We start from the raw sequence: 23,483 nt of genomic DNA on the forward strand, positions 1-23,483 counted from the left end.
TTTGGAAGGCCGCAAGAGACACACACATCCCATATTTGGAGCAAACACGGGAGAAGCGCTCACATCCAAAACAAATCTCTCATTATTATGCTTAAGCTACTGGATCGCCAGAATCACTCAGTCATTAGATTTGAGCTGATGGGAAACAGCTTTATGAGGAAGAGTTAGTAGACTATGAGGAATTTTGGTGATAAATGAAGCTGACAGATGTTTGTGAGAGAAGAGAAAGGAGAGTTTATGTGCTTGTCATCAACTACTACAAACCTTGCAGACAAATAACCCTAAGAGGAGAGCACAACTTCACAAACAAGACCTTAGGAGGGTTAAGTGATTACAGCTTGACTGACTTTGAGTGTCCCTAAAGTGTAGACTCCAAGCAAATGTGTTCTCTGAGTAACTTAGATTAGGAGGAGTCTCTTTTTTTTTGTTCCCAAACTTTACACATCAGACAAGGAAGGCAGGGCCAAGCCTTCCCTCTGCTGCAAAACTCACACCATCAGCCGTCCTCTCTCTGTGTGTTTGGACCACCCTCTACTGTTCTCCTAGAGGACAGGGTTTTGCTTGTGCCATCGCAGCACGCAGGGCCTTCATTCTCAATGAGAGCAGGGACAGAGGGAGACTGGGTGTGAGAGGAGAATGGAGAGCATGAACTTGCGTACGAAACACAATTAGGGCACCAAGCTGGGTCTAACCTGCACCTCCTGGACCTCTGACTGAGCCCACTGTACAGGTAAGAAGCTTTATTAGACAAATGTATGCTTTTTTGGCACTTTGAAGGGAGTTTGAATGTCTGAAAGTTAGTATTTGTGAAGAAAGGTTTAATTCAAAGTAGCAGCGGTGTCATCCAGACACTCATATGTCCTTGGAATAGCTGGAAAAACTGTTAAATGCTGAAATTAGATTATCTAAATTTCTATATACATCTGGTGGAATCCCCTTGTTCATACTCTGTACAAACTAGGTCATGGATCATGTCGTCCCCACAGCAGACAGACCTAATCAGTGGCACCATCAGACTAACTTCTTGTCTAATTGGCGAAGTCTGAAAGATCTGCTTGCCTGGAGCAGAAGCCACAACAAAGTTAGACTTTCAGAGTTTCTGATTTGACATATAGTTTTGCTTTATGTTGAAATAGAGTTGGCAGAGACATGTATTCCCTGGGATAACCTTTCAGGGGGTTCTGATGTCAAAGAAAACCTTTTAATTGGGGGCTATACCAGCAGACGAAAAGATCTCAATGGGACCACTTAGAGTCAGTGTGGCCAACTGACAGTGCCTGTTCCTCACGGTTGAGAAAACCTGCCACCGCAAAGTTTGACCTGTCTGGTATAGGAATGAATTAATCTAAATGGAGTGGCTGCATCTGGTCAGGTCTGGCTCTAAGCTAGGAGAAGAGGAAAATACCCTTTTTTGTGAGATAAAAAAAACATGGCTGCCGTGGTTGAGTTGATGAAGACCAGCCGGGTGTGAACGACAGAGAGGAACCTGGCGGTAATAGCTGCCGATGAGATTCACAGCCTTGGCTTAGGAGCCTCTGTGTAAACACTGTCACTGCTGTCAGACCGGGCCTGTGAGATTCATATTGTGCGGCTGGAGACGTGCAGACGAGCCAGATCACTGCGACAGAGGTATTGAAGGGGGATGACCTGTGATTAAGAGAAGACAGGGAAAAGTCCTTTCTTGGTAATGATAATGCACTGATAGTGCCAAGGTGTTTTTGAGCTCTGACACATGGCCCGTTTTCCTTAAACCGCCTTTTCCCTTTGCCCTCAGATGGTTAATAATGTGTGACAAAACAAACTGCTGACGCTAAAAATACAGGCTTCAAGGGATTTTCGCTGCTGCTGAACTTTCAAGCCAGTTATTAAGCACTAAAGTTGGCTCTGATGCTCTTTTTTCAAGACAATAAGTCATTTTCAAACAAGGAAAAACTTCTACTGACTAACTTTCTTTTTCCCCCTTGATAATGATAAAAGGATACTATTCTGCTTCAGCAGCAGTTTGAGTTTAGGTAATGCTCTGGGATCTTTCCCATTAAGTGTGGTCAGGACTCTTCAGTGCAAGCAAACATCAAGACGAGACCACAGGAATGAGTCAAAGCCTCAGCCATCACTGTCTTAGACTCATTTATCTCTACTTCCTTGGCATCTGTTAAAATCCTTTGCAGATTTGTCTTGATGAGCTCCTATATGCAGTGGATCATATTGTATGCCTGTCAGAAGTGTTAGATGAAGGTTACTCAGCCTCCTTGGCCACGTTTACCAGACTGCCTTCTGGTTGAATTTGGCCTGGCTGCCAAAATCAGCCTCAAGTTGGCTCCCGTAAGCTCCGCTCTCACATCCAAGGCTGGCTATTGAAAGTACAAGGAGGGACCTTCACTTAGCATGCATTTTTGAACATCAACCCCCCTCCTGTTCCTCTCGTTGTGCTGTCAAAACCAATAAGATCAAATGGCAAGCTTCCCTTCCAAAAATAGACTCCAGAAAACATTACTCATAAATCAGGGATTCCTGCTCCCCCTGCTGCTCCCCCAACACTTTCGTTTCTTTTATTCCTCATTTAAATCAACCTTTTTCCTGCTTGTACCAGCCAGGCGCAAATGTCACAAGTTAAAATGAGTCATGAGGACCAACCATTACCTCTGGCTGACTTCTGACATCTTGCTCATTAATGAATCATACAGCTCTAAACCTCATTATTAATTAATAAATAAAGCGATTCGTTTATTTTAATGGGGCCAAATTACAACATACCATGACTCTTTGAGTGGGGTGCACACTAAAAGCTTGAATCTCTAACAAACCAAGCAAAGTCCTTATTGCTGGTGGTTCTAAAAATGTCTCCAGCAAGATATGTGGTCTGCTCCAAAGAACGGCAAAAAATTTCAAATCCGTTTAATGTCCTATAGTGTGGTTAGAACCCAAAGGACAGCCCTGCAAGCACTCTGTGGATTGTCACATGTGTTAAATCAAAATGATAGTTTGGATGTGGGCTGACTGGTGACTGCACAACTTTGGAAAATCAACTTTTACTCAATTCCTGCCCTTATCTTCAAGACTCCACCCATATTTTTGATAAAACGTAGAGCAAAACTATCATTTTTGCCTTGTTTGAAGTTTGTCATATTTAAACATGTCAAAAGCCCGGCTTTAAATAGTGAGAGGAGTGAAGGAATGACTTAATTTGTTTGACCTCCTGTTGCTATAAAGGGGCACTGTTGTGGCATATTTACATGGTGTCAGGCTAAGTCCAAAATTTTGCTATAGTATCTGAATTTTCAAGAACATAGGGCCATGTATAAAAAAGAAACCAGCAGCTTTGTCTGGAATACTGTTGTACCTCCTCCACCCCCTGAGGCACTACCCTCTAATGGAAGGTAGCACAGATCACAACTTGAGATCTTCATGTTGCCTAGAATGAACATAAAAAAATCTGCAGTTTGTCAGATGAAGGACTTAGATGGTGATGAATGGCTGACTTCCTGTTGCATCGGTCCAAGAGTCTTTTTTATAGATTCTTGCCAGGATGAAAATGTTCATAACCCTAGGTTCAACCTAATTTTGGGGCTGTTTTTTAAATATTGTACGGGGCACCATTGAGCCATTAGGTCATGCCCACTTGCCAAAATCCTATGGTTTCTAAGAGTTACCCCCAAGCCCTATGTCTACAATTTGGTGGTTGTCAGATGCTGTTAAGCACATGTAAAAAACTACTTCCTGTGTTTTTTTTTTTTTTGTTTTTTTTTACATTTGATTAAATATGGCCCATATTAGATCATGAATCTTTGGCTTGATTGCTTTGTATCTCTTAGTGTCCACATCTGGTGCTGCTTGCTGCTGGTGCTCCGCAAACAAACATTTTGACAAGAAGTGTTTGCTGATGTTAGAAGCATAGCATTGTCCAAAATGTCTTAGTATGCTGAAGCATTAAGATTGGCCTTCACTGGAGATAAGGAGCCTTGCCCAAACCCTGAAAAATAGCCCCAGACCATGATCCCTCCTCCACCAAACTTCACAATTAGCACAATGCCGTCAGGCAGGCAACGTTCCCTCAACATCCACCAAACCCAAACCTGCCCATCTGACTGTCAAACAGAGAAGCGTGATTCATCACTCTACAGAACACATTTCCACTGCTCCACAGTCCAGTGTCAGTCTGCTTTACTCAACTCCATCCAACGCTTGGCATTGGACTTTGTGATGTGAAGCTTGAATGCAGCTGCTTGGCCATGGAAACCCATTTCATAAAGCTCCCACCACACAGTTCTTGTGCTTACATTAATGCCAGCGGAACCAGCAGATCGTTGGGGACTTTTACGCACCATAAAAGTCGTTGAGTCATTCTGTGATTTGACTTGGTGGTTGAGTTGCTGTTGTTCCTAAATGCTTCCACTCTCTAATAATATCACTTACAGTTGACTGGAATATCCAGCAAGATTGAAATTTTACAGACTGTCTTATTGTATGGGTGACATCCATCACAGTGACTGAGCTCTTTCACAAATGCAAATGGGGACTGCATGGCTTGTTGCTTGATTTTATACACCTGTGACAATGATTCTGATTGAAACACCTGGATTAAATAATAAACAGGTGTGGCCAAACACTTTTGTTGATATAGTGTATATCAAAGTGTTCCAGTCCTCCTTAAAATGTTCTGTATGTTGCCCTCTATGTAAATAGATTGGAAACCTCTGATTTGAGGTGTTGCACCAGCTGAGATAGTGTAGGGCAACCATCTGCAGCTACATGCCAACAAAGAATGGCGCAGTGATTCCATACTAGTTAAAATGATATCTTCAGTGTCATCTAAGGCTACATTAACTCACCCGTACCAAATATTTTTCTCTTTACGTGCATTTTTGTGCCTGACTCAGAGGTTTTTTTGACGTTAATACTCCACACGTGCCAGGGCTGGTCTGCTGAAACACTATAGGGGAGGTACGTGGAAGGTCTGAGCCTGGAGATCCACAGAAATATGAAAAACAAATCCCTGCTTTCACACACACACACACACACAGACACCTGATACAGATGTGGGCCGTAATGAAAGAGAAGACATGAGGGAATGTATTGAAAATATGACTTAGGATAACAGATTTGTGGTGGGCGGGTGGCACTGCTCCACCACTTACTCCACCACTTTAAGGTGCATCTTGCCAAGGGCAGTACTCAGTGTGATTCCAGCTGTGTTTCTGCCATAGTCTGCTAGTTTTCACTTCAAATTTTCATGCTCACTTGCGTCATAATTAAGCAAGACTCTTATGTAGAGTCTTGACTGGAAGCACTCTCCTGTTTTATGCCAACAGATGCACCATGACAGTTTAGGATTTGCAGGCACTGTGGATTATATCGGATTAGACAGGCAAAGGAAAACATCTGGTAGGAAATTGCACAAAAAGTACAAAATGAGCAGCAACAAAAAGCAAAGATCTTTGTAACTACTTGGCCCCGGATTAAATAATAAGTCTAATAAACCCATAAGAGGGCTAGAGCCAACAATGACTTAATCCTCATTATTGTTTTTGTTGCTGGGACTTGATTATTCAAATCCCCTGCTAACTGGTGAGTTCGCCAAAAAAAAAAAAAAAACTACTCACAAGGAGCCATAGTATTGCATCGGGTTGTATGTTTCTCTGCTATGGCAAGCATCAACACTGTTCTTCATTTTAGTCAGTTTTGTCCATGTTTGTCGGTGCCTTTTGCTAACAAATTATATATTTTGTTCTTTTACCAAATAGAGTAATTAAAAGTGGAAAAATATCTTCTCTTAAAGTATAATTTATAAGTACAAAATTCCATGTTGTTTTCAGGAATAAGTTTTCTTTTCATCACCACCTATCAGCGAAATGCTAACTTTAGCATGCTACTATGCTCACATTAGCCCAGTTAAGAGAGCGCCTTGTTATTTTATTTTCATAATGAACGCCACGGATGGGTAATGTGAGGGGGGTGGTGATCCCTTTCTGTGCCTTCTCCACAGTAACAGGGGCCGTACTATCAGACTCCAGCCATTCTGAATGTGTCAGAGTGTTGGACTGTCATGATCTCAACCTGTAACGCATATTCCAATAAATCAGCATTTTTGTTATACATGAATGCATTCCACATATCGAGGGAGAAAAGTTTGTTAAAAGTGATGAGGCAGTCCATCTTTGTGCTGCAAGCACTCCAAGAATACTTTGGGAGTCAAGACAGTCCGGCTTCAGACTACAGATCTCAGACGCCCCCTTCAGCAGACCACTACGGTGGGATGCCACAACTGTAAAAACAGAAGCACACTTTTGAAACTTTTGAAAATAAAATCAGATTCAACTTCTGACTAGGGTTAAGGTAAGGTCTACACTACTGACAGGTAAAAGTCAAGAAGCTGGCCTGCAAAACCTGATAAAACTTAATAAAACCAAGTAAACAGTCTTCTAACAGGAAAAAACTAACACAGCTAATGTAGCTAAGGCTATAGCCAGTGAAACTATGTAAGCTACCTAGATAATGTAGCTAGCTAAAACCAAAGCTAACAAAGCCACGTTAGCTATGTTAGCTACTCAAGCTATGTAGGTAACAGGTAAATTACTTACCTAGCTTAAGCTAAAGCAAATTAAGCAACATTAGCTATATTAGAGTACGCAACATGTGCTAAAGCTAGACACATTTTAGAAGGCGTTACATAAACAGCTGCTTTAGCACTGTTAGCTTCAGCTAAAGCTAACATAGCTACATTGGCTTATGTAGTAGCATAAACTACATAGCCAGTGATGCTGTGTTTGCTTTAGCTAAAGCTAAAACCAGTGTTGTGAGCTAGCAAAGATGCTAACATCAACACATGATCAGGCAGTGGTCGTCGAGCCACACTGGAGGAGTGCAGCAGCAGCAGACCTGTATTTGTCAACAAAACAACAACAACTAAGCTAACTAATACAGTCGCTAAATGGGACTGCAGACCATCAACATCACCGAAGACAAGGGGCTTAAGGCCATTTACAAATTCAGTGAAGCTGTATCATCACAGAGGTGAAAATTGGATCTGTGGAGGGAGCCTAGTACTGTGTGTTTGTGTATGTCTGGCTGCGTGTGTATGAAAAGCTCCCACTAGGCCATGCTCTCTCACTGTCCGCTAATGCCAAAATGAATTGAGAAATGGGAATGCATAATTTCACACCTTCGCATTGTCAGTATGAATGCTTCAAGGCATAGAGATGAAGCTTTGTTATGTACAGTCGCAAAATATGCGCAATTAAAACATGTAATGGCAATGTTATATTGATGATATGCAGGCATAATGTTAGCATTGTCATTATTTCCATTTCTCATGCTTACATTTGCAGTTTATAACTAAAACAGAATTTAGCTAGGGTAGAAATTAAGAAAGTACAGTTTCATGATGATTCGAAGATCAATAAGGTGGTTACACTAATTTAAAGGGTAAAAACACTGATGAGTGCACAAAGATTCAGCAAATCCTCCTGTAGGTTAAGGTTCACAGAATTTTAACTTCAGTGTGATACTAGTACAATCTAATAATACCTGAACCTTTCTTAATACCACAAAAAATTTAGGGCCAAATCCAGTGCACCTAATGTCTGGAACTTTCTTGTTTTAAGTTATCAAAAATTGCAAGCAATTTCCTATACATTGTCAAAATTTCACAAATATGTTGGCAACATTTCAGTGCCTAAACATTGCCAACATATCTGCACAGTTTAAACAGTGGGAGCTTTCATGCAGTTTTTGATGGATTCATTCCTCTCTTGAGTGCCTGATGTATGAAATGGTTGGCTATTTTGAAGCTCTGACACTTCTAGATACTAGCTTTCATTATAATAATTAAGAATGGATCATTTTAAAGCAGTTAGTATAGGAAAAATATGAAATCTATAAAAGACTGACAACTTTACAATAGTTGTTGAGGAATCAAAACCACAAATTGAAGAATCCTGAAGCTGCAAACAGCAAACAGAAAGCTGCAGGAAAAAAAGTTAGAGGATCGCCAAATTCATGTCCCTTTAGGATGATGAATTTCTGTACAAAATCCTATAGAAATCATTTTGTTTCACAGATATGATTGGCATACTGAACCACTGATTACATGAGTGACACTGCCAAAGAGCTGATTAGATTAGAGCATTAGAGATTAAATAAATTTATAAGCTATTTAAAAGTCTGAATCTTGGACCAATGCATTATTAGTTGTTCCCTCTCTTCTGAAATCCATTGAATAGTTATATGTATGTAGGTCTACGTGAACAATAATTGAGCTTTACTTCTCACTCCTTTTCTCCTAGATCTTACGCTTGTTGACTGATAAAGAGAGGAGGAACCATGGGACCTAGAGCATGGACTCTATTTATCTTGTTTGGTCTTTCTCTCTGGAGCAACAGCCAAGCCCTCACCAAGCACCCCATCCTCTCTCGGATACGAAGGGCTCCAGAAGCCAATGGAGAAAACAAGAAGTGCTCTTACACCTTCCTGGTTCCTGAGCAGAAAATCACAGGACCCATCTGCGCCGCTCGAGGTTATTCAACCGACAAGGACCGAGTGACACGTCTGGATGTGGCTGGAGTGCGTGACCTCCTGTCAAAGCAGCGTCGGGAGATGGAGACTTTGAAGCTGGTGGTGGATGTGGACGGCAACTTGGTGAACGAGATGAAGCTGTTGAGGAAAGAGAGCAGGAATATGAACTCTAGAGTGACCCAGCTCTACATGCAGCTGCTGCATGAGATCATCAGAAAGAGAGACAACTCACTGGAGCTAGCACAGCTGGAGACGCGCATCCTAAATGCTACAACTGAGTCACTGCGGTTGGCCTCCAGGTATAGGGAACTAGAGGCCAAATACGCAGCACTGTCTGCTGTAGTGAACAACCAGTCAGTGCTGATTGGGGCTTTGGAGGAGCGTTGTATGCAGGTGTATAGTCGCAGGCATGAGCAGCCCCCCATGGGACCTCCACTGGTGCAGGTGGTGCCTGAGAATATACCTGTTAACGTGCCACGTTTCACTAATGAGATCCAAAGGGACAATACTCGAGGGTTTGCAAGGGGCTCTCGATCTGGGCCGTCACCGACGAGTGGCACCCTGGAAGTTCAGAAACCTCCACAGAGAAACTTCAGTGCTGAAGGTCAGTGATCCATCCAGCTTGCATGATCTTTTTAAATGGGGATGGTACTCTATGATTTCACCTGACAATTGCAATCACTAAATTGATAGTTTCTTATTTCTACATTGCCGAAACATAGTAAGTCTTCTGAAAAAATCTTACACTAGAACAGATCTAGGCCATACTCACTGTTCTAGTATGTAGAAAGGACTCAATAAATGTGCCATGAGCAAGCAATGGGCAGCACTGGCAAGGAATGAAATTTATTTGGTTAAAAAAAAACAAAAAAAAACCTGAACAAACCGAAATCAAAGGTGGACAGTCATCTGCTCAATATCTAAATTAGTCCTGAACCAATTAAAAGTGGCTTCTTTTGGACTATTGTTTATTTGGCTATACAGCTTACAGTCATGCTTTGGCATTGTGAAGATACACTTTTACTTATTTACACAAGACTGAGATAAATGCTAACATTAGCATGCTAACATCATCAAATTGGCAAAGTTAATAGCGAGGACTAATAGTATCAGTCAGTTCGTTTTTGCAAGACAGTCTGGCTTTAGACGGCAGATCTCAGACGACCCTTTGCAGACCACTACAGTGAGACGACACATCCATCAGAACGAAAATACACACTAACACTTTAGAAATAAAATCAGATTAAAGTTCTGGTGTTTAATAAAGCTGATAAAACAGCCTGCTTATGGGAAAAAAAGCTTGTCCTCAATGGAAACACTCTTACACAGCTAATGTAGCTAAGTAGCCAGGGCTAAAGCTAATGAAGCTGCATCAGCTATGTAGATAATGTAGGTACATAGCTAACATAGCTAAATGTAAAGTTAACAAAACAACTTTAGCATGGTCAGCTACATAGATAATATAGCTATGCAGATAAATCTAAAGCTAACAAAGCTACATTAGCTACATAAACTTAGTAGATATCATAGCTACATAACTGTGTGAAGTAGGGTGAACTGAGAGATTGGGACACCCCAAACTGAGATTTAAGGGATATACAGTATCCCACAATGCCTTGTGAATCCCTGAGATCATTAAGGTTCATGATTTAATGTTTTTTCAGTTCACTGTGGTTCTTTTGATTTCAAATTGGCCTTTTTTTAAAAAAAAAACACTCATAGTAGAAATGCCCGGTATTGTTCTGCTGTCTGTTTATGTAAATGTGGTTGACAACTGCCGATGATGTATTAGGAGCTTGAATGGTTGTCCCATTGCTAAGGGGAAGATTTCACCACTACTGCTTGCAGCTCTGTATGGGGCAAGGGGGCATTTGAAAATGAGGGGTATGACCAAGTGACAGGGGAAAAGGATGAATTGGGATTGAGCCTTAATCTTAACCAGAGCTGTGGCCTGACAGACCATCCATCCATCAATCTTCTCATTTACTTCCACTTGTCTATTAAGTGATTTTGTTTAAAAATTGCAAAACATTCATGATTAAATATATAACACTTTCGACTTTTCAAGCCAACAGTAACAAAATAATAATCAGCGAGTTACAAGACAGCTGCAGGTGGGGCAATGGCCTCATTTTCAAAGGATCTGCAAACTCAGCTGGAACTCGGCTCACTGCTCAACAGAAAAAACAAAAACCAGGATGGAAATAAAAATGTTGTAACGTCTCAATTGAGGCAGGGGATTTAAAGCAAAGCAAAGAAAGACCCAACCAGTGTGATTTTGCTCATCAACAGAAAATCTTGACACATTTAGATCGCCCTCACCCAAGAATAATAAAGTGGATAGGATTTCAGTGCTGCTGTGTATGAAAGTGATCCTCTACAAGACTGTTCCATTGCATGTGAGATGCAGACAAAACCTGGCAGCCATGATAGACTCATACAAACCACAAAGTAGAAGCACTTCTGGTACACTTCATGAGGTGAATGGGCTTCCTTTACATTATAGTGATTATTAGCCCAGAGGGGGTTACTCCACCTTAAAATAAACTAACCGCTACATGTGGTTTTAATTAAAAAACGTGTAATGGGACTGTGAATTGCCTTGAGAAAAAGCAGACGGTGGTCACATGGTGGGTTTTGTTGTTTTACCTCAAATGAAGGCAAGTAATTTCTTGCTGAAGTGACGTAATTTGTTCCTTTCTCTGCTGCTGTTCAGAGACGACATAGTAAACATCTCTGCAGACTTTGATAAATGTGTTTTTCGTTACTCTGTCTGATTTTTTTCCTTGTTTACGGGTTTTTCCTTCTTACTTGGCCCTTAGACAGTGACTACAATGTCTTTCATGTAAATTCATAGCAGTCAAGTTTGTGTGTCTCTGCTCTGACAACAAAAGAGGCTAAAACTACACCACAAAGCTAAAACAAAATGACTACAAAATGACTACTGTAGAAATTTAGCTAAAGCCACATTCAGGCTTTTTGAAGTTTAAGCATAAGTAATTTTGTGATGTGGAAATAACAGTAAACCCAGACCAGAAAGACAGGAAAAAGCAAGTAGCTTACCTTGGCTAAAACTAATTCACTGTCTTTACTTTCCTTGAAAAACTGTTGCGTTGCCACATATATAAATGATTCTTGCAAAAAACGGATAACCTTTCAAAGCCGATGAATTAGCCAGTTCCACGTCTGCCATCAGGCAAATCTATCTCTATCTGTCCAGTTGTACAAGAGGCCAAGAGTGCCATCAGTGTGGCGTGTAGTTATAGTATAGCATAGCAGTGAGAAAGATGTTTTCGCTCTTCTTCTGACCTGCTTAGCATGTGCTTGCGATCATTACAGGTAGGGTTTAGCTGTACTGTCATCTGGTGCATACGTTTGCTGTAGCCGGTGTAGAGATAAGTTTGTAGCCATAATACAGCAGCAGTTTTATCAGAACTGCGCCACATTTCTTTATGAAAACAAGAGCAAAGAGACACACAGAAAGCTCGTCTTGGCATGGAAGATGTTTTGCACATCTGACCAGCCTCTGCTTTAGTTTTATCCTCCAAGTAGCTCAGCTGTTCATAATCTACATCAGCATTTGCCCGTCCAGCTCAGGTTACTAGAGGAGCTGAGTATGCATTCAGCTTAATTTTGTCTTGTCATTGTGATTTGCCTGTAATGAATGTGACAGACAGAGCATTCGCCCAATCACCTTGCCAACCTTTCCCTACCCAGTAGCTCCTTTTATCTGCATCCAAGAAAAACTGAGTCCCCAGTACCATAGAAATATTTTCCCCTGTACTCATTAACACCTTGTTTATGTACAGTGTATGGAGGTGAATTAACTGGAAAGCTATTCATTCCTATAGGACTTTCTGCAGTTTCCTCTGTAATATTTTCACCCAGAATTTACTGAGACTAGATTAAAAAACAGGATTTTTGCAGTGTAATTCAGAGAGGCCCTATGACAATGTCCTAGCTCAGTGGAAATGCAGTTAACCCTCAAAAATGTCTCTCAGTTCTTTGGGGTAAACAGGGGCTAAAGCTCTGCTAAAAAACAACACTAACATCTTTAGTCAAAGTTTGGTTAAATCCTGGCTTTTTTTATCTAAATTAAGTGCAAGTGTGATCATTTTTATGCCTGATTAATTAAAACATGCTGCTAAAACAACACAGCAGCAGTGGGCGCAAGCTAGCTAAGGTAGCTTAAAGCTAGCCATAGCTTGCCTAGATGGGGTTAATTTGCTTTGTAAATCTCTTTCCTGTATACCAAAAACCAATAGTGTTGCACCAATATTTTCTCAATACATTTTATTGAAAACATGTAAGTGACATGATGACAGATAAGAAGGAATAAAGAGTGAAGAAACACTTGTTGAAGTCCTGCCAAAAGCTAACCATACAAGCCCAGGAGCTCAGTATGTCTAAACTGAATATTTCCCCTTTTTGATTGGGGTTATGGGTAAGGTTTCATCCAAAATAATTTCTGTACCAATATTGAGCTCCCCAAGAAAGAGGCAGATGTATTTTTCTCTTTCAAAGTCTAGGAATCGCCTTTTTCTATGTTACTCATTTAGCATCACTGTCAATGACCCATTTTTGTTCTCTAGTTATGTCTACTTGTGTGATATGTGTTAATGTTTACTATTTTTCCTGACTCATTTAGATTTCAGACAGTGACTACAATGACTTACATGTAAATTAACAAAAGTCATGTCTCAGTTCGTTGGCCCCGAGTGGCTAAAACTGCCCTTGAAAGCAAAAGAAAGTGACTACATGGTTAGTCAACATTTAGCTAAAATGAGATTCAGACTTTTCAGAGGTAAACCACGTGGCTTTTTGATGCCTTTAAAAGAACAGCACATCCTAGCTAGCTTGAGAGCAGTTGTGGCTAGCCTTAGCTAAAGTCATCTGAGCTCTTTCCTGTGGATTAATGTAAAATTTTAAGAAGTGTTTTCAACATTTAATTAAGGTTTTTGATATTTTCTGCAAATATTTTTTTCACTAAATTGAGTGAAAAAAGCTAAAAAAAAATGTGACCAGATCAAATATTAACACTGAAAGCTGACGCTAGCTAAATTGCCCCAAAGTTCAACTTTCTGAACAGAGGTTTTCTAGTTTTAGAGAGTGTTAAAGATGTTTTTAAAAGCTTCAAAACTGTCCATAGCACACTGCTGTCTCATTTCCAGCCAGTGCCAGTCTTTCCAACCACTCACCTTGCTCTCTCTCTGTCCTTCAGGCCCGTTCAGAGACTGCCTGGATGCGCAGGAAGCTGGCCACAGCACCAGCGGCATGTATCTGATCAAACCAGATGAAGCAGAGAGGCCAGCGCAGGTTTGGTGCGAACAGGACATCGACAACGGGGGCTGGACCGTCATCCAGAGCAGGAGAGACGGATCAGTTAACTTCTTCAGGAACTGGGATAACTACAAGGTGATGACACTACACTTTCCCTGCCCTGTCTGTCTTATTTCTCTCCTTTCATGAGATGGCCAGACGTCCAAGGTCAACAGGGGTGCTGTTACCTGACCCGGCTAGAGGAGCCCTCTGAGGTCTTTTGAACTATTTCCCCGTCTGGATTCTTTGTGTTTTCACTTTCTATAAAATAAAATGCCCTGTCAGCAGCCTTTTTTCATGAAGGTCATTTGGTTTGAAATTCCCATTATGAAACATTAGATGCCCCACTAGGAAGGTATGTTCCACAGCTCAATCTGCAGACGTTTCTTTCCAAACCGCTACTATGGTGCCTTCCTGAATGGCTGGCTCACTACGCCACACCATATAGACCCTCTCATCAAAGCTCAGTGAGAGTGAAATGGAGTATATATCACTGTTGGCAGCCTCTGCGATCCAGGTTTCCATTCAGCTGGGCCGGGCTCGTGCATATGTAACAAGAAGCTAAATTGCTCTCTTCAACATTGATTTGCCTCTGCGCTCTCCCACAAAGCCACCACATGTACGCACACACAGCAGCGGAGACGAGGCCACGACTGAAACCCTACATCATTCATCATCTGTTGGCTCACACAGCTAATCCACAATCACAAACCTCAACTCCCTCTACCAAGTGAAGTGTTCTAGACACACATGCCAGACGTAGATTGCTCGTGGTTACTCAACACTAAGAGGGCAGGCCAGTTTCACCATTAGCCATGATCCAAGAGATCTGTGAGGTTTGAGTGAGAAACCAGAACTCGGGAGATGGATGCTTATTTTCCTGCATAAACTCAACAACATGTCGTCTTTCGTCATTTCAAAGACAGTGAGGCATTCTTTCGCCACACTGCTTTTTCCTTTTGAAGTTTCATCGTTTATCTTAACCATGACTGAAACGTCATCAGAAAGGAAAGTCTTATTTGTTCTGTGACAGTCCCACAAACTCATCCACAAGATGGTTTATGCTCCTAAACAATTCTCTTCTTTCCAAACTCCACAGGCTAAACAATGCAGCTTGTTTTCTGTAATCTTTCAGCAACTGTCCCTTTTATCTTCTTTTGATTCAGAGCGGCTTTGGAAACATAGACGGGGAATACTGGCTCGGTCTGGAAGTGATCTACAAACTTGGTAGACAGGGGGACTACAAGCTGCTGGTGGAGCTGGAGGACTGGATGGATAAGAAGGTCTACGCTCAGTACAGCAGCTTTCATCTGGAACCTGAGAGCGAGGGCTTCCGTCTGCGCCTCGGTACCTACCAGGGCAATGCCGGGGACTCCCTGAGCAGCCACAACGGAAAACAGTTCACCACTCTGGATCGAGACAAGGACGGCTTCACAGGTATATGAGGCCCCTTTGTACTGTTGTCACATTTGTCTATTCTGAAGCATGTCATAATTTCAATTCCAGGGCTCCCTTTAATGTTGGGAGCATTTGCATCATGCTTTAACATCTGTTTTATCAAGACACTGCACCTTTTTAAAACAAGACTAGAAAAAACTAGTATGTGGCTCACCGCAACTGTCTGGGATGCTTGTTGAAATGCCTGACTGAAATGTGTGTTCTGGCAGTGATTTTGTTATGATTGTTAGGAGTTTATGCGCCCAGAGGGCGTCGGTGAGACTAGTGATGTCACCTCCTACACGTCTTTTTGCTGGGCAACTGTCCCAGTCTTCAACTTTTCAATGCTCCATTTCTCCATGGCGCCTCCTCTGATCGGTGCCCCGTTAGTGGCCATTATTAGCTGGACAAGTATGGATTGTGATTTTGTACACCTGATTACGGCAACACCGGGATCTGAGGTGTTTAGGGGTTTTTCTACTCTTACGGTTTATTTCAAAATAGCGGCGGCCATGACACCTGTGGAGACCATCATTACCTGCCCGTGGATCTCCTGTGTTTTCCTCAGGACATACTGTTTCCCTTTAATGACCACCCTCAGTTTTTCTGACCACAGTGGATATGTTTGATCCTCTTACCAGCTGTGCTTCATGCTGTCACATACGCTGCCTTTAAAGGGATACTTCAACATTTTCGCAAATTCGCCCATTGCCATAATTTCTATAGTCTTAGTAATAGGTTTGTTACCTTCAGTTGTCGGTGCAAGCTATTTTTAGATTGGCGCTGCCGAGTTCAGACCTGCTGTGCCAACTCAATGTAAGCAGACGGTATTCTGGTTTTCCCATAATAAAACTCATCAAATACACAATCCAATAACTCTAAAACGCTCTCATGGACAAGTTGTGACCTATTATAGTATTGAACATTTCCTCATCATTCTCCGCTATATGGCCATAACTCCCCAGTTCACTGGTTTAGTTAGCTGGATGTGGGTATTATCTTCAAAAGCCGTTCTGATCGCTCTGATATGTCTTAGATTCTTATTAGATGAGATCGTGTGGACTCCCCATTAACCCTTTGTTGCAGCCACATGCTAACTCTTCATCAGCGAGAGAGAACATTTTTTCTGTCACAGAAAGCTTTCATTGTTACTCTCTGTGTTTGTCTGGATTCAGACACGTTGTCTGGTTCAGACAACGTGTCTGAATCTGCGGCTCAGTCCCCACTAATGACAGGCCTGTGAGTTGTTAGCTGGGACACAACGACTCATTAGCTGTAACAACTAACCCGTCCCCCATGACTGTCACATTGTCATGCTAAAGCGGGGCGCAGAAGAGCGGCATCTTCGTTTTCTTCTGCAGAAAGCTTTCCGTGTTGCTGTGATGCAGAAATAAGTTGTTCTGGCTAAGGCCGAGCTAACGTTCGGCTAGCAGCCACAAGCATTCACACAACAAGTTCCCTTTTCCCCCTCAACTATCACATAATCATGCCAAAGCAGCTCAGCAAAGGAGTGAAAACATCTTTCCCAACATGAAAAACTTATAGGGTTGTTTTATTTTTTGTCATACATAAATGTGGCCCAGTTCTGGTGAAACAGAGGCTAAAGCTATATTTGAGTATTTAGAGCAGTGGAGGCAGAAATGACAGGGCTTTCAGCACAAGTATACCCCGCCCATAGAGCAACTCTGTATGGATGAGCTATACATAAATGATGTTAACTTGAGCCTAGTTAGTGGAGGCAGCCATTAGTGACAGCATTCAGTCCAAGCAAATGCAGTATATGGCTCATACAAAAGCATCACTCACTCAGATACTTAACGACCGACTGACCGACAGACATTCTCAGACACAGACATTGCCGTATGTAGGGCAGCCCTCAGTGATCAGCCAAAAAGAGAACTCTGATAGAAACTAAAGGGGTTTGCTTTATGCATCAAAACAGGTGTAGATATTAAATAATAAGACTGTCACCTCCCATATATCCATGAACTTGATAGGTTTGGGGTGAACATTTAGAAAAAATTACTCCACTAGAGGTCACACTTAAAGATTTTTTTTAAATCCTTACCGATTTTTGAAAGTGAGAGACCCCATACATGATGACAAATAATACTGCTAAGTATAGCCCACCCTTCTCTGCCCTGATTGGCTTACTATCATTTCTTACCTAACCAAACAACAAAGGTAGTAGCAAATGCTAGCCAAGTAGAGGCAGAGTAAGGCAGGTCATGCCTTTGCCACTGTAGAAAAAAAGCATTGCATTTTGCTAAATGATGATCATCAGGTGGACTGACAACTGGCCAGAGAGACTAAAAAAGAGTGGATCTACTCCATATGCCTGCATATAACCTGCATTACACCACTGGCAACAACATGGCCAAAACAGCACAACAAACACTAACAAAGGTATTCATCAGAGTTTCCACTTCACTTATCCACACAGAAAAGTCTGGGATACATGGGATTGTTTCAGGAATGTCTGCGTAAGCACAGAACCACTGAAAACGACTGACAACGCTGTAATATATATGCCAAGCCTGTAAGTGGCACTGTAATGCTATCTAAGAAATGCACCAAAAGAGAGAAGAAGATTACAGAAAAACTGTCACAAATTTTCTCCTAGTTGCCCTTCTGGTGGATTTAATAACATCTGGTGTATGCTGTTCTCTGAGCATCAGATTTTGCTGTAAAAGCCATAATAAGCTCGGTAGCTTCTGCAGCACGAACACAACCCTGTAATCCGCCATAGTTGTTTTGGTTTGACACACACTTGCAGCGTAAGTGGGCTATGCTAGGTATGATGTAAACATATCAAAAAAAGATGCGGTTGGCTGTCCACACAGAGACGAAACGGTGTTTACAGATTTGTGCACTCTGGGACCTTGTTTCAAAAAGTAGCATTTATGGCCTCCCAAAATGCTGTTTCCGTGTGGATGAAACACCAATAAGACAAAAAACTTTGGCGTATACTCCTGAATTTGTCTCTGTATGGACGGGACCTTGGGTTTGCTTTCATCAAACTGGCTTTGGTTGTGGTGCTTCCTCATTTGGTTGGCTTGCAAATACTTTTTTTCACAGCATTGTATGTGGATGTTTTTTTAACAAAACTTCAAACATGTTTCCAGATGTAATTCTTTCAGCATATTTTTTTTTTTACTTTAGCCCCTTATCACTCTTTGTATTTTCCCTACACAGGTAACTGTGCCCATTTCCACAAAGGAGGCTGGTGGTACAACGCATGCGGCCAAGCCAATCTTAACGGTGTCTGGTACACCGGGGGTGTCTACAGAAGCAAATTCCAAGATGGCATCTTCTGGGCCGACTACGGTGGAGGCTTCTACTCCATGAAGTGTGTTCGAATGATGATCAGGCCCATAGACTGAGGAGATCCTGCACGATGTGCTGATCCAGAATGGGCCAGGGAAAACACGAACCTCATTAACCTTTAATAGTGACTTGAACTGCCTCTTATAATGGACACAAACTCTGCGTGAAGACTGTTCTTTTTACATCGTAATATATGCACACATAGAAGAATGTAGGGTACATTACTTTTTATATTGTGCCATGCAAACTTTTTAACCACCAAATACACATGTAATGAAAGGAAAATTTGAATAGTTTCCAAAATTTTGCAGCTAAATAATGCAAGATGACTTTCTTGTTGAGAGACCGCAGAGTTTGCCTCATTATGTGGTCACCCTGCAGAGTCGGGACACCACATCCTCACAGAACTTCACTGTTAGGATTCATTTATAAGCTTTAGTGTCATGGGATCTATGAGAATGTCTTCCTACCTCTCCAAGATAAACTTCTGGGAGGAAATACTCATTCATGGTATTTAACTAGTTTCTGGAAGGTGAAAAATAAGTTACAGTATCTATTCTGTAACTTACAGTATCTAGACTCTGTATCCTCTTTCCACATCCGAAAAGACGGATTCTTCAAGGATTTGGAGGTTTAATTACACATTATATGTACAGCTGGTTCCACAAAAAACATACTGATTCTGTCGTTGCTCTTGAAAATATCTTTAGAGTGTATGTTAAAGTACTTGGTGCAAATGCAGATGACCGGTAATGATAATTTATGTGTATAATTAACTTATCATAACATTGAAAAGGGCCAGGTGTCCAGAGGGATCCATAAATGATCCTACAGAAGACTAATTTCCTCTGCTGTATATGTGACAATCATTCTCACAGTGTGCCTGCACGGATGGAAATATCTCTATGTTTTTCTCATTTGGCTGTTGATTAAATTTCAGTATGAATCTGGGAAAAACAAGCATTGTCGAGTTGAAAAAAAAATGTTTTGAGTGGTTTTCGAGCACGACAAATATGCCGACAGAGTGCGTAGAGAGTTAAAGACGGACAACGAGAAACACATTGCTGAAAGCCAGACAGGATGGAGGAGGAAGAGGAGAGGAGGGAGTGAAAGGGATGAACTGGGATGGCATCAGTCCAAATTTCCAACTTTTCTTTCCCCCGCCTCTTCCTTTTAAACACATAGAAATTTACATTCTTTCCACACAAAAGTGCTGAAACTGTGTGTTTTTTGTGAAAATATCTCTCATTGAGGAGTCACGGGTGCCTGCGCTCTTTAATGAATAGTACGGAAAGAAAGCGACATCATTGTGGGGAGAAGCGTCCCAGAGGAGAGGGTATACAGAGGGGAGAGGGTTTGATGTGGTGGGTTGGCTTTGAACAACAACGCTACATCCTGCAGGCCTTAGTCTCTGAGACAAAAATAGTCCCTCATACTGTGTTTTTTTTTTGTTGACCACAACAGCCCTCACACCCATTTCTTCAAGAAACTTCATAAAGACACAAAAGCAGGATACCGGTCAAACCCAGCTGGACGTGGAACCGCGTTTATGAACATGTAAAAGAGCAGCGACTAATAAAAACAGCTCAGTAATGTGAAGAAAGAACAGCAGTAAAAGCTCTAGTCACTGAGTCACAATACTTGGCAGACCAATATTACACAACCGAGCATCAATAAACGGAGAACATTTAGGGTCACATCAGGGGACGCTGTTGTTTATTTAGACTCAAAGTATCCTCTTTCAAGTGTTGTACCAATTTACACTGTTTACCGACTCATAATTAGTGCATGACTTGTTATTTTCTTAGTCTTTGACTGCATGCAAATTCCAAATTTATCTTGTGGACATGAATCATGAAGAGGAAACAGATACTGTAAGTCATTTTGGAGGCAGATGCCAAAGAACATTTCCAACTGGAATCATGAAGCAACACTCTGTTCAACAATAATAATAACACGTTTTAATAGCTGGTTGGGCTTATTTGGTTAAGAAAAAAAAGTTGTTGGGACGCAGATGAAACCATCACAGAGTCATCCTGTTTCCTGTTTCAACACATTTCTGTGGATGACTTGGTAAGGGATAGTCATCAGTTCAAGTCTGGTTTTCAGCTACACACAGCTTTTAATGCCTCTGTGCTGGCACCAGTCCTGGACAGACGGATTAGGTTTTCAGGTTGCCTGCACATCCATCTGTATGTACGTCTGTGCCATTTTATGCTTTCACTAAAGAACGCTTGGAGGGATTTTCTTCTAACTGTGCACAAATGTCCTCTCTGATTCAATAATGAGGTGATTAGAATTTGGAGGTCAAAGGTCAAGGTCACTGGCCCTCACATTCACCCCTTGCTTGTGAACACATTAGGCATTTTCCAAATCAAATTCTGCTAAAAAAAAACACTAAGCCTATGGTGGTGTGGCACTTCTCTGTGTCAACCTTGTTCCTGTACAGCTCTGGCCTCCTGATGGCCATCCTCCAGGATTGTGCCAGGCCCATGCCCCATCTCTCCAGATATCTTCCCGGTTGCCCCTCTACAACCAGGTCCTGGGCACCCAATATGCAGCGAGCTGGATCAGGCCCAGTAAAGTGCGCCAGGTGCCTGCAAAAGTGCAGCTGCCATTCCTGTATCAGGTAGCTGACCTTTCCACTCCCTGCTCTCCTTAGCACATCAGTATTACACACACGCTCTTGTCCATGATACCCAAAGATGTGCCAAAGAGAAGTTGTCACAAAGGAGTCCAGCTGTCACCCCTGGCCATCAGTCAAAATCCAGGCCTCTCAAGAATACAGTAAGACTAGAAAGACCAAAGACCTAAAGACTCTGACTTTCGTCAGCATGCTCAGATATCAAGAACGCCACACTTGGACAGGGACTGTGTGATCCCAAAGATGCTTGATGGGATTGCGGTCATGGCCAGTCAAGTTCTTCCACACTGAACTCATCAAACCATATCTTTATCATCTTTGCTTTGTGCACTGAGGAACAGTCATGTTGGAATAGAAAGGGTCTTCCCCAAACTGTTGCCACAAAGTTGGAAGCATAATATAACATAAACACTTCAGCTTCTAATAGTATCACTTATAGTTGAGTGTGGAATATCCAGCAGGGATGACATTTCCTGAACCATCTTATTGCAAAGGTAGCATCCATCGCAGTACCATGCTTGAATTCCCTGATCTCTTCAGAACGACCGATTTTGTCTCAAGAATGTTTGCAAATAGAGACTGCTGGCTAGGTGTTTGATTTTATACACCTGTGGCAACAGGTCTGATTGAAACACCTGAATTCAATAATTAACAGGTGTGGCCAAATACTTTTGTACATATAGCAAATGGGGGGCAGCTACTGTGAACATCACCAATAGTATCAAATATGTTTTGTTGCCCAGACAGATTATTTTGGTAAGGAAAGTGAGAAAAATAGCTCTTGTGAAGATAGAAGTTGCTGAACTTCGGCCTATGTACCATTCTTATGACATTATGTGGTTTATTTCAGAAAATTGTAACTTCAGATGGTTTGATTAGGAAACTTTACAGGGACTGTTATCATATCATTATGTTTTCAGACAATATGAGGAGGAGGAGAGCACATCGTCAGAATTTCCAGCACAAAAGCCATGAACATGTGTTCATTTTTTTTTTGAGGGAGTAATGCCCAAAGAAAATACAAGTTAATTTAATTCGCTAGTAAAAAGCTTTCAAATTTCTGTGATAATGGCCCAACATCTGTTTGCAATTTGCCGCTATAAAGAACATGGATAAAGAAAAAAAGGCAGTTTAACCATTGTTACTTCTGGTAAGTGCGAAACAGCAGTGCCCTGTTGACTTTGGTACTGGGTAGTGCATTAAAGCATACTGCAGTAAAGTACACTGACTGAAGTATGCAATTTAAAACACTCGATATCTCAAGAATGCTTGGAGGATTTTCTCAAAACTTTGCACAATGGCCACTCAGCCTTGAGGATGAACTGATTACATTTTTGGGTCAAAGGTCATTTGGCCTATTTTCAACCTTTGTTTGTGAGCAATATCTCCAGATTGCTTTAAGGGATTTTCATTAAGATATGCATGAAGGTCCACTCTGACTGAGGAATGAACAGATTAGAATTTGGAAGTCGAGGTCAAGGTCATTGGGCCTCATGTTCATCCAAGAATGAGTGGAAGGAATTTCTTTAAACTTAGGACAAACATCAACTCTGACTCAACGATGAACTGATGAGAATCTGGAGGTCAAAGGTCAACATCATTTGGCTGCCTGTTCATCCCTTGCTTGTGGATAAAGTATCTTTAAGAATACTTCAATGTTTTTTTCCTAATTTTGCCAAAAATGTCCACTTATACTCAGAATAAAACCTGAATCTGCCCCAGACTTGTGAGGGATTCTTTATACACTCCATGGTTCCTGTGCCGGGAAGTCACACATGTACTTGCCACTTGTTGATTTGTTTTTCTGTCGTTTGGTATGTGATGCAAGTACAGAGGAGGATCAGGGCCAGGGGTACAGGACGAAATAATGCTGTGAACTTTTAAAATAAAGTGAAAATGATGAGGAAAAAAAGTTGAAATTTGGAGAATACAGTTTCAATACAGTTTCAATATTTAAGTAGAAAACAGTGAAAAAGTTGATATGCAAATTTTTTAAAAAGTCGAAACATCGAGGATTAAGTCAAAATATTGTGAATAAAGTTGAAATGACAGAGAGGGCTCTGGCTGCAGACCACAGATCTAAGGTGCCTTCCCTTGCAGGCCGCTACTGTGAGATGCTGCCTCTGTCAGAACAGAGGTGACATAACTTGCTGGTACAACTTATTTCCATGTTTTTTTTTAATTTTACTTTATTCATTAACAAAGGCTGGCAGTTACATTCATGAAATAACCACAAACATAAGAG

At 41.4% G+C, this 23,483-nt stretch overlaps 1 protein-coding gene across 1 annotated transcript; it reads left to right on the forward strand.

Moving 5' to 3' along the window:
* The first annotated feature begins 515 nt into the window (after positions 1-515).
* On the forward strand, positions 516-22,950 carry LOC121520605 (angiopoietin-related protein 1-like). The gene is made up of 5 exons (XM_041804146.1): positions 516-730; positions 8,283-9,115; positions 13,733-13,926; positions 14,997-15,267; positions 18,463-22,950. Exons 2-5 carry the CDS (start codon positions 8,320-8,322, stop codon positions 18,648-18,650), a joined length of 1,449 nt encoding a protein of 482 aa, XP_041660080.1. The 5' UTR covers positions 516-730; positions 8,283-8,319; the 3' UTR covers positions 18,651-22,950.
* The last annotated feature ends 533 nt before the right edge of the window (positions 22,951-23,483 follow it).

Source organism: Cheilinus undulatus, linkage group 13, assembly GCF_018320785.1.
Source record: "Cheilinus undulatus linkage group 13, ASM1832078v1, whole genome shotgun sequence".
Taxonomy (NCBI): domain Eukaryota; kingdom Metazoa; phylum Chordata; class Actinopteri; order Labriformes; family Labridae; genus Cheilinus; species Cheilinus undulatus.